The 11,625-nt window shown below is 61.3% G+C and overlaps 1 protein-coding gene across 1 annotated transcript; it reads right to left on the bottom strand.

Annotated features, from left to right (window-relative positions):
* Positions 1-6,494: 6,494 nt before the first annotated feature.
* SNX33 (sorting nexin 33) lies at positions 6,495-11,571 on the bottom strand. The gene is made up of 2 exons (XM_063412116.1): positions 9,263-11,571; positions 6,495-7,364 (listed from the first exon to the last, which is right to left on the bottom strand). The coding sequence occupies exons 1-2, from the start codon at positions 10,701-10,703 to the stop codon at positions 7,111-7,113; spliced, it is 1,695 nt and encodes a 564-aa protein (XP_063268186.1). The 5' UTR covers positions 10,704-11,571; the 3' UTR covers positions 6,495-7,110.
* Between the last annotated feature and the right edge of the window lie 54 nt (positions 11,572-11,625).

Consider the following 11,625-nt stretch of genomic DNA (forward strand, 5'->3'; position numbering starts at 1 on the left):
TCACACATGTCTGATGGGGAGCTGACATGAGCCCCAGGGACCATGGAGAACCACGTGCACCCCTCTCACCCAAGATAAAATCCACCACACGATCCCTCCCTAAGCAATGACCCTGTGTGGTCCCACTCCAAGGCTGCAGCAGAGCTGGGATGTTTGCCTGGATCGTGCCAGCAGTTTTCCTGGCGGGTTTTATGGTGCCAAACCTTCAGTGAGCCGTAAATCACACCTGCCCTGCTTTAGCTGGTGCTGGCACATCTCATGGGCATCCAAAGCCATCAGGGTGCAGGCAGGCACCCCGTGTCCCCAGGCCCCACAGGACAGGGCACGGTGGAAACGTGGCACCTCTGAGCATGTTTGGCCCTAGGGGGAGGCTGATGGATGTCTGCTCCCCACCTCCAAAACCCTCCTCCTGCCTCATCTAGAGGGAAAAATGAGGTTTCCTTCTGCTCAGAGGCAAATTACACCCTCTCCCCACAGTGAAATGGGGTCAGGGTGACCGTGCTGCCCACGCCAGGGCTGGGAGATTGCCAGGGCCATGCTGCTCCCCAAAGGCTGGGACAGCTTCTGCCTGGACTCCAGCTCACAGCTCTGCACCTCCCCTCTCATTCAAACACACAGTTTTATTCTCTTCACTACTTACATACCCCAGTGACGGCTGGGGGCTGCATCCACAGAGGGCTGCCTTGGAAGCATCGCTGTGTTTTCCTTCCCAGTGACTCTTGTCTTGTGCCCGGGGATTAAATAGAAGGAACGTGGCCTATTTTGTAAGGAACACTGAAAGCAAACCAGGTTATTTTTAAGGCTTGTGGTTGTATTCCCGCTGCTGGGAAACATCCCCTTGCTGAGGTCAGGGGAGGACAGGCAGTAACCTGGAAAACGGCAGCGTGGATGGCGGCTCTCGGGGCCGAGCTCTGCTGGCAGGGTTTAAATCCTCCACACTGAAGGACTGGATTATGCTGGTTTTGCAGGATCAGATGCAGCTTCCGTGCTGCCCCTGCCACCCACCCACCTGAGGAAGGGCTGAGGGCCCAGGTGGGCTCCTGCCTGGATGTGAAACACAAACCACAGCCCAGACAATCTCAGAAGTTTCCTGGCCAGGCCCTTCCCTGGCACCCTTCCCTGCCGAACTGGCTATAAAGCTAGCAGAGGTTCAGGGAAGATCATGGAATAGTTTGGGTTGGAAAGGGCCTTAAAGGTCACCTTGTTCCACCCTCCTGCCATGGGACACCTTCCACTATCCCAGGTTGCTCCAAGTCTCATCCAATCTGGCCTGAACGCTTCCGGGGATGGGGCAGGCACAGCTTCTCTGGGCACCCTGTGCCAGGGCCTCCCCACCCTCACAGGGAACAATTTCTTCCCAACATTCCATCTATCCCTGCTCTCTGCCAGTGGGAGGCCATTTGCCCCCTGTCCTGTCACTCCAGGCCCTTGTCCCCAGTCCTTCTCCAGGTCTCTTTGGAGCCTGTTCTGGCCTTTGAAAGGACTCTAAGATCTCCCCAGAGCCTTCTCCTCTCCAGGTGAACACCCCCAGTTCTCCCAGCCTGTCCCCAAAGTCCTCGGAGAGCATCTCAGGAGGAAGGAGGGGGACCATAACCCCAGGCCATGCCACCTGTGACAGGCTGGATGCAACACCTCTCCTGGGTGAGCAGCACCAGCAGCGCGCTCTCAGGTCGGGTTTCAGAGCTGGAGGCACTGGGGCTCACCGGCAGGGATGGACACAGAGCAGGAGGGGAGGCTGCCACAGCTCCGGTGACATGAACCAGTTTCCAAGCACCCATTCAAATGCAAACAAAAGATCGCCCAGGGCAGGTTGGATCCTCTGGCTTTGAAACATCCCCACCCCCCTCGGGAAGCTTTAGCCATGCAAATGCAGGGGTTCAACAAATGGGGGACTTTATTGCCAGCCCGGCTTCAGGCCAGCACAGAAGACTGGGACCCACGTAAGCAGCACATGCCTCCAGAAACCTCCACTGTTCTGGACACAACAGCTGCAGGACCTCGGAACAGCATTGTCCACTCTTCTCCTGGGACTGAGCACAGGAACCCCCTGCAAAACTCTGGTTTGGGGAGGCAGGGTCCCAGGGCTCCAGCTTCTGTCCCAATCCCAAAACCTCCCTGGCAGCTCTCAGCAGCCCCAGGAGATGCTCTGGACTTCATCGGGAGCCAGGAGCAGCATCCCGGGGTCCCCTCGGGGGGCACAGGTCCCAGTGTCTGATGGCAGGCGATGAGGAGCAGTCTGCTGGGAGGGCAGGGGGACACTGAGGCAGGTGAAGGGGGGCCAGGTGCTCCTGGGAGCTGTCCCACGTGGAAAGCTCAGAGCCTGGGCCGAGGCTGACAGCTGCACAGTGTGACGAGGCTCAGCACCTCCACTGGGCTCCGGGCCAAGCCCAGTGCCCCGGGATGCCGGGAGCCCTCCCTCGCTCCCTCCCTCCCTCCCTGCTTCGTGCCTGCCTGATTCGGCCAGTCATGCCCGCAGCCTGCAGAACAGGCTCAGCTGGCAGCAAGCCCGGCAGGACGGGATGGAGCCCGGGGCAAGAGCTGGAACGTCACCCTGGGAGCACCTCAAACAAACCCACACGGGGACAGTGCTGGCCCCGGGAAGCTGGCATCCCTCCCACCGCCTGCCCACGTGAGATAAAGCACACGGATTCACACTGCAGGGCCAGAGGAGATTCCCAGGTCCTAGGGAAAGCACGGAGTGGTGAGGACCCGGACACAGAAAGCGTCCCTGATGCCTGCCATGGCTCCCCAGGCCAGCTGCGATTTACATTTCAGACAAACTGAGCCTGACCTCTGTTTCCACACCCAGCAACTCCGAGGCAGACAGACAATGACGGAGGGATAACCACATCCCAGAGCCTGGGCTCCCCACCCCTCCTGCACAAACAACACACCCAGAGACACAGCTCCCTGGCAGTGCAGGCCTTCCTCCCCGTGCTCTGCACCTTCCTAGGGACTGGAGAAAGGGAATCTAGGCTGGCACAGAGAGCTGGGACAGGGCCTGGCCTGAGCATCACACAGGCTGTGCCTAGCAGGGGGAACCTGGCAGGCTGACACACCCGCATGAAATCTGAGTCCCAGCTTATTCCCTAAAACAGACACCACTGATGGCCCATCATTTCCCTGGGCTGGGAGCAGGAGGGAGCGTTTATATCCACAGCCAAGGGAACCAGCTGGTGCTCGTATCTTTGCCTGGAGGAGCCGACTCAGGGTCACGCTTCGGAAATATTTGAGAAGCACAGCAATTAAAAGATTGGAGCTGCCAGGCTGAGCTGTCTCACTCTGCCCTGATCCATGCCTGTGTCCTCCCACCTGCATCCGCCCAGAATCACTCCTCTACGCGGGCACACACTCATCCGCCTCCTGACATGGTGGGGGTGGCAGTGAAACTCTGCTTGGCTCCATCCCCCGGGTTGCTGCTGACCCTAATGGGCAGGCAGGACCTCTCCCCGCTCCCCCAGGAGCTCTCCCTGCTCCCCCAGGAGTGCTCCCTGCTCCCCCAGGACCTCTCCCTGCTCCCCCAGGAGTGCTCCCTGCTCCCCCAGGAGCGCTCCCTGCTCCCCCAGGACCTCTTCCTGCTCCCCCAGGACCTCTCCCTGCTCCCCCAGGAGTGCTCCCTGTTCCTCCAGGACCTCTCCCTGCTCCCCCAGGACCTCTCCCGCTCCCCCAGGAGTGCTCCCTGCTCCCCCAGGACATCTCCCGCTCCCCCAGGAGTGCTCCCTGCTCCCTCAGGGGCGCTCCCTGCTCCCCCAGGACCTCTCCCCGCTCCCCCAGGACCTCTCCCCGCTCCCCCAGGAGTGCTCCCTGTTCCCTCAGGACCTCTCCCGCTCCCCTAGGAGCTCTCCCCGCTCCCCGCTGGCAGCTGTGCCTCTCCCCCTGCCAGCGTGTGCCAGCAATGTGGCGTGCCCAGCAAGCCCCGTCCTGCCCAGCCGCCCCGCCACAGCTGCACCCTGCGCTGCCCCTGCACGGGCGGAGCTGGGCTGGGTCACTCCTTTGGTGCTGATCCCGAATCATGGAGCCCTGGTGGGTGTATCCATGTGGCTGACAAGGCTCTGATCAGCAGCTCTGCTTGTCCCAGCATTCCCATCCTTCACTCTCCAGCTGTTTGGCTGGGCCCTGCGGGCCCCCAGCTGATTCTGCCCAACCTGGAGCATCTTGCTGGGCTCAGGTACAAGCACAGGTTGTCCCTACAGCCTGACAGCCTGGCCCACACACAGACCCCGAGCTCAGAACAAGGATGCCAGGTTTTCTTTCCATGGTGGAAGGAGGCCCAAAGAGAAGAAGCAAGACAAGAGCTCTGGGAAGTCACACGCAGGAACAGAGGCAGCCCTGGGCTCTCTGTGCTGCTGCAGTGCTCCCCAGGGAGGATGCTCCAGCCACCGCTGCTGCTGCCACCTCCCAGCCCTGCTGTCAGTGGCAGGACTCACACAGGGCCTCCCTCAGCCTTGGCTTTCCCACGCAGGAGCAGCCTTGGGAAGTGGGAGGAGGAAACGGATCTGCTCCATGTTCCCAGTGCTTCCTCTCACCCCTCTATGCCCTGATTTTTTTCTCTTGTGGGAGCAGGGAACAGCCTGTGTGACAGATAACAAAGGCAGTGACAGACACTGCTGGGGCATGTGAAGCACTGTGTACACTCCAGACTCCTCCCCACCATCATCCTGCACCCTGGGACAGCCACAGAAATGCTCAGAGCTGGGTCTATCCTCCAACCCTTGGCACATTTGCAGGATGCTGTTGGAGGTGTGGGGGGCAGCAGCAGGATGCTCACCCCCACCTGGCCAAGGCAGACTCTGAAATGCCCATGGGCAGTGAAGGCCCTGCTGCCAGGGGCAGAGGGAAAAGGCAGGAATGCTAATGGAAAACAGGTTCTAGCCAATGGATTTGTTGTGTCCTGGGAGTGTGGTCCAGGCATGAGGGTACAGAGGAGGTGGATGATGCAGCAGAGAAACCTTTGTGGATGCTGCAGAACCACAGAGAGCACTGGGCCACCTTTGGGGAAACTGAGGCACAGCCTTCTGCAGGGGTGCATGCAGCCCACAGCCCCATCCCTGTCCCCGTGCCAGGACACCAGAGCGGAGGATGACCTGGGCACTGGGACATCTCCCACTCCAGCTGCACACCCCATCCTCAGGACATCCCAGGGACCAAGTTGCCATGGGGCACCCCAGGCAGGGATCCCCTATCCCAGCCAGGTCCAGGGGAGCTGGGATCCAGCTCAGCTCTGGAGGCTGCTTGCAGTGCCAGGGGCTGGCTGCCTGCCCGGGGACGGCGGTGGCAGGCTCAGTCCCCGTGCCCATTGTGCTCCCGAGGGAGCAGCACTGGGGGAAGGGACACGGGCCAAGGCCACCACGGCCATCCAGAGCATGGCCAGCAGGGCTGGAGACCCAGCACTCCTGCAGGATTAGCACAGGGCTGGACAGCATTCCCACGGCTGCTGAGCTGGGATGGGGCCAGGGGGGGATGGGGCTGGGATGAGGAGGGAATGGAGTGAGACAGTGGCAAGGAAGGATGTGGCCAGGTCAGGATGAGGCTGGGGTGGGATGGGACCAGCCTGGGACAGCGCCAAGGTAGAATGTGGCCAGGGGAAGATGGAATTGCAGTAGGATGGGGTTGGGATAGGATGGGGCCAGAGCAGGATGGGACTGGGATGGGAGTGGAGTGGGATGGTGCCCTGTAAGCATGCAGCCTGGGTAGGATGGGACTAGAGTGCAAAAAGGCTGTGGTGGGATGGGATTTGGGTGAGAAGGGGTTGGGGTGAGATGGGATTGGGGTGGGATGGGGTTGGGGTTGGATGGGTTTGGGGTGAGATGGGGTTGGGGTGAGATGGGGTTGGGGTGAGATGGGGTTGGGGTGAGATGGCCCCAGGGTGTGCTGGGAGAGGGGTAGGATGGAGCCAAGGCAGGATGCAGCAAGGGTGGGACTGGTGTGGGACAGACCCCGGGTGGGATGGGGCCACGGAGAAGGGGCCTGCCCTGGCTGTGGGATGCAGGAGGAAGCACATCCTGCCTGGAGGGAGGCTGCGTGCTGGGCTGTACCTCAGCGTGCTCAACCCTGCAGGCTGAGGCCGGGGTGGGCTCTGGGAGGACGGAGCGCAGCCCGCAGCATTCCCAGCGTCGCTGTTAGTTTAACAATACCCCGCTGGCCTGCACGCCAGGGCTAATTTTATCCCTGGAGCCAGGCCAAGATGGCCCTAACTTTCCTCGCTGTGATTTATCCCAGCCATTTCCCTTCACAAACAAGGCCCCTGTGCCAGGCCTGCTGTCTCCCGGGCAGCGGCACGCTGTCCCAGCCAGGGCAGAGTGGGGCAGGATTTGCCCCTTGGGGGGTGTTTAGCGAGCAGGAGGGTGGCTGCTGTGGGAACCCCTCCGGGGGTCACTCCCCACAGCACAGGGATGTTCAAAGCTGGCTGGAAGCCAGGGGATGTTCAGGCAGAGCCTTCCTCGGGATCCTGGAGCAGCTCGGTTTTCCACAGACATCTCTGGGAAGGAGGTGGGTGTTTTTTCTACCAATGATTTTATTGAAAAGGCTGTGGGGCTATTTTTTTTTCCCTTTTTCCCCTTTTTTCTCCCTTTTCCCAGTCAGCAGCCATACTTGAGAAAAAGATTTCTCTTTGCCTCTGTGCATCTAGTTAAAAACTGATTGGTAAAAATGCTGCAGAAAAATGGAAAATATTGAAAATATCTTGTGACAAACAAACAAAAAAATCTCTTCCAAATAAAGATCTCTTTTCTTCTCTCTTTTTTTTTTCCATCAGAAAAGCTTTTAGTGTGCAAAACGTCGACCACTTGGATTTCTTCTCCCAGTGGGCTGGGATGCACCCACCCCTGCTCCAGGAGAGTGGGCTTTCAGAAAGCTAAAAATCACTGGGCACAGACCCCAGCACCGCCACCTCCACGTCTGTCCCTCCTGTGACCCCCGTGCTCCTACCAGACCCGTGGCAGGGTGGGAGGCCCCCAGGGAAAGAAGGAGGTGGCACGGCCAGCCCGCGGGCGAGCCCTTCCCTGCCAGCCTGGGAAGGGGGAAGAAAGCCCGAGGTCATTTGGTCACTAGCGTGGGGAGTCCCGTCCGTTCCCAGCCCGCCCCGGACGGACGAGGGCGGCGGGGGGAGCGTCAGAGGTTGTCGTACATGCGCAGCGTCTTCTCCAGCTGCTGGCTGACGCGCTGGTAGAAGACGATCTGCTGCCTCAGGTAGGACTGCATCATCCTCTTGAAGTCGGCCACGCGCCGCTCGTGGAAGTGGTTCATCTCGGCCTGCAGGGCGAAGCCCACCACGCGGCAGCGCTTGCGGATCCCGTCCGCCTCCTCCTGGTCCATCCTGCCCTCGTCGCTCATCCGCTGGCTCTCCTTCACCTTGGCGAAGGCGCCTGCCGAGGCAGGGAGTGGCATCAGGGGATCTGTGCCACCCTCAGGGCCCCTTCCCTGGGCGGCCCCACCTGATCCCATCGCCCTCCGAGCTGGGGCACCGGCCTGGCCCCACAGCAGAGGCACAGACGTGCCCCATGCAGGGAGGGATCTGCCCGCATCTCCCCCTGCCCAGCAAACCCATCCCTCTGCTGCAGGCAGGCAAAGACCAGGAGCATTTTCCCTCTGGACTCTGGCATCCCCAGCTCTCTTTCCATCCTATCTCTGGCTGGTTTTGGGGGTCTGGGCTCCTGGAGTGCTGTGACTCAAGGCTTGGGGTGCAAAGCTGACTCTGGGGCAGTGCTAGCACAGTCAAGCACCCCAGCCAAGCCTGAGCTCCAAATATTCCATGCCATCACATGAATGGGAGTCAGGAGCAGCCCTGACAGACCCCAGACAAGGAAGAAGTGAACCAGGATGTGGCAAGGGCATGTGGTGCTGTCTGGAGCTCGGCTGGCAAAGCATCTCCCACTCCTGGAGGCAGCTGATGCTCTGACCAGTTTTTCCCTCCCCTTCCATGTTTTTTTACAGCTCGGTTTCGAAAGAATCCTGCCTGGCTCCAGCCCTGCATTCCTCCCCCTCATTAGCACAGAGGCTAAAAAACTAAAAACAGGATCTGGCCCGCACTGGGCTTTTTTCCCTCCTCCCTGCCCCTTGCTGGGAGCACCAGACCCGGGGTTACAGTGCTCCTGCTGCGCCAGCCCTGGTCCCAGAGGAGAGGAGGAGGAGGAGAAGGAAGAAGGAAAGTTTGAAGGCCAAATCCTGCCTTCCGCTCTGCCCACGCGGCCTCGCTTCCGGACGGGATCCAGCCCCTCTCCGTGGGTAAACAACACTCACAGGGAAGGCAGGGAAGCTGCCCGGGCAGGATTGAATCCTCCCTGCCCCCCTTTGCCTTCCCAGCCGCCCCCAGGGATGTGGAGTGATGCACAGACATCTCTGCATGCTTGGACACAGACAGCCCTGGCTTCACCCCGGGGAAAACCTGTCCTCCAAACCCTGGGGACACTGCTGTGGGTGTCCCCTCCCTGCTGCGGGCAGCTGGGCGGGGAGGAGTGTGTGGACTTCGGCCCCACACCCACACCGGTGGCTGCCAGGGTGCAAAAGGACACCGGGCCCTCCGTGCCTGCCACTGGCCCCAGGGAGAGAGCAGCAGACACTTCTCCCTGCCTCTGATCCCACCAAATCCATGGAACCAGGGCGAATGGGACATGGGGAGCCCTGACGCCCTGGGGGTGCTAACCCCCTCCTGCTGGGTTTGCAGGTGCAGGGACATACTCCTGGGAAGTGTGACCCTGGTTGTCCCCAGAGGTTTAGTTTGTCCTCTATCCCACTGCCCTGCACAGCCCCCTTGGCCCCTCCAACCCACCCAAGGCCATGTCCAGCCTGTCCCAGCCCTGGGGAGGCAAGCTCTGGTATCCACCGCTGCCCTTGGCAGGAAGGGAGGATGAGGATGAGGAGGGACAAGTGGCAGTGGGTGGGGATGCACAAGAGGTGCCGGGCAGGTCACCCCAGACCTAAGGCAGCAGTGATCTGGGGGAAGTGACATCTGTGCTGACCCCCCAGCCAGCGCTTTGGGCAGCACCAGCAGCAGTTATGGAATCCACAGCATCACTGGGGCAGACTCTGGACCCAACAGCCCAACCCAACCCTCTCCAAGGCTGGGGTTACCAGAGGGCTGTGCCAGCAGGGACCATACTGCCTCCCTAAGAGGCACAGGCAGTGGTTCCCATCCCCATCCCCATTCCTATTCCCCATTCCCTTCATGGCCCAACAGAGGATTTCCTCATTGCATCCCCATCCCGCTTGCCACACCATTCCCACTCACATGGGGCCACTCCTGGGGAGCAGAGTGCCTCCTTACCTTTCTGCAGGTGGATGATGTCCGGGAAGTTGGAGAGGAGCCCTTGGTACAAGGAGAGAGTGTCCAGCATGAGGAACAGGTCGTTCTTGGGCTGCTCGGCAAACATCTCCCCCACGGTCTCGTACGTCTTCCCCGTGTGGGAGATGGCGTTGTTGAGGGCATCCAAGCTGTAGGGAGGGTCCATGTGGAAGGAATGGCTGATGGCTTGGAAGGCATTGCCCAGCTTCTGGAACTCCTTCCGGAAGCCCCCCACGTGCTTGCGCACCAGCTCCGACGCCACATTGGTCAGCTGCAGGACGCTGTCGTCCATCTTCTTGCTGAAGGCCTTGAAGGCATCCACGCGGTCCTCCACGTCCTGCAGGTCCTGGTGCTCCGTGGGCGTCTGGATGGTGAGGAGGAAGCTGGCGCCCACCATCTCGTCCTTCTCGGCCCGGCGTTTGCCCAGCTTCCACTGCTTCTCGTCGCGGCAGCAGAGGAAGTGCTGGAAGCCCTCGTACTGGGAGAGGACGGGGTGGCTGGTCATGTGCTCCATCCAGAGGATCAGCCGCCGCTTGCGCTTCTCGATGAAGTCCTCCTCGAAGCGGCCGGTGGCCTGCTTCTCGGGCAGGTGGGGCACCGAGATCACCGTGAACTTGTGCAGCAGGCGGTTGTAGAGCCAGTCGAAGTGCTTGTACCGCCGGTACACGGGCGAGTTGATGTTGCTGGGCGTCAGCTTGTAGGAGATGTAGCTCTTGATGCCCTTGAACTTGGTTTGCTTGGTGGGGTCCTCCACGGAGCAGATGAACGGGTGGGGGTTGGCCCTCCACTGCGGGCCCCTGGAGCCCATCTCGATGCAGTAGGTCTCGGCGATCTTGGACATCAGGGGCACGTCGCCCAGGATGAAGGCTTCCACCCCGGAGCGCACGAAGCAGGAGAAGCGGTTGAGGTTCCTCCCCACCACGCTGCCCCTCTTGGAGGAGCTCATGCTGTCCTGCCTCTCCAGCGCCGGCTTGGACCGGTAGCCGGCGTGCTGGGGGTGCCCGTAGGCCGCCGGGTAGGGCAGGCTGGGCGAGGGGTGCCCGTTGGTGCCCGGCGCGCTCCGGGGCTCCTCCACCACCGTGCACGCGTCGTCCCAGTCGTCCCAGTCGTCATCATCGTCATCCTCGAAACTGCCCTGGTAGGAAATGCCGGGGTTGGGGGACGCTGAGTACAAGGAGGAATCGTGCCCGGGGGAGCCGACTGGGCTGCTGGAATAGTCCGTGTAGCTGGAGCCCGACCGGGAGCGGAGGATCTCGACGTAGGAAGCAGGGAAGAGGCCGGTCTCCCCGCGGCTGTTTTGGCCCTGTAACCACCCGTCCAGGGAGTTCTCGCTGAAGATGACGAGCTCCTCGTTCTCCTGGATGCTGATCTCCTCTTTGTTTTCGCTCTGGAAGTTGTAAAGCGCTCTGGCTTTCAACGCCATGGCCGGTCCCGGGTCGGGAAGACGCGGGGGGAGCCAGTGGAACGCAATCCCCCCGGCCAAAACAGCCCCCCACCCCCGGGAACGCCGCGGGCTCCGGGATCACCACCACGCGCTGTGGGAAACGGCTTGGCCGCTTTCCCAGGAAAATAAAAAAGAAAAAAAAAAAAAAAAAAGTGGAGAAGAAATCCCTCACGAGGTGACGCCAATGTCCCTATGTCCAAGTGACCCCCCCCGATCCCGGCGCCCCTGTTAAAAAAAACATTCCCCGTTCAAAAACGACATTCCGTGGATAAAAACAAGATTCCCAGTCAAGCGAGCGGCGTTCCCCCGGCTCCTCCGGGATGCGAATCCCGGTCGGCCCGGGAGCCGGGCTCTGCCATGTCCACGCAGGGTTTATCTCTCCGGGAGGCTGATCCCGAGGTTTCACCCTCCGGGAGGAAAACCCCTGGCTGCCAACGAGGAAATAAATCCAAAGCGATTTTTCTCGGGGCTCCTGTAGATAAAACACCCTAAATTTCCCGTCGGTGGGCGCTGGGAGAGCGCCGGGAACGACCCCAAACCCTGCCCAACCTCCCGGTGATGCCGGGATTTTGCAATTCCTTTCCGGGCCGACTTTCCCGATGGTTGTTGGGGTTTGGTTTTTCCCTGAAATCCGTAAATCTCACGCAGGTCGGCGGCGGCGCCGGTGGCGGTGCCCGTGCCGGTGTCGGGGCTGGTCCCGTCGCCGCTGGATGTGCCGGGGCAGCGCCGGGGCCGGTCCGCTGCCGCTGCCGGCGCCGCTCCCGTTGCCGAAGGGGTGGCGGAGCCGGCCGCCAGCCTCCCGTGACGCAGGGCAGCGCCGCGCTCCCCGCTCCGCCGCCCGGTTCGCGGCGGGGAGCGGCCCGGCCCGGCCCGGCCAGCCGCACGCTGCCCTCTGCAGGCA

This window comes from Prinia subflava, chromosome 15, assembly GCF_021018805.1.
Source record: "Prinia subflava isolate CZ2003 ecotype Zambia chromosome 15, Cam_Psub_1.2, whole genome shotgun sequence".
NCBI classification, from domain to species: Eukaryota; Metazoa; Chordata; class Aves; order Passeriformes; family Cisticolidae; genus Prinia; species Prinia subflava.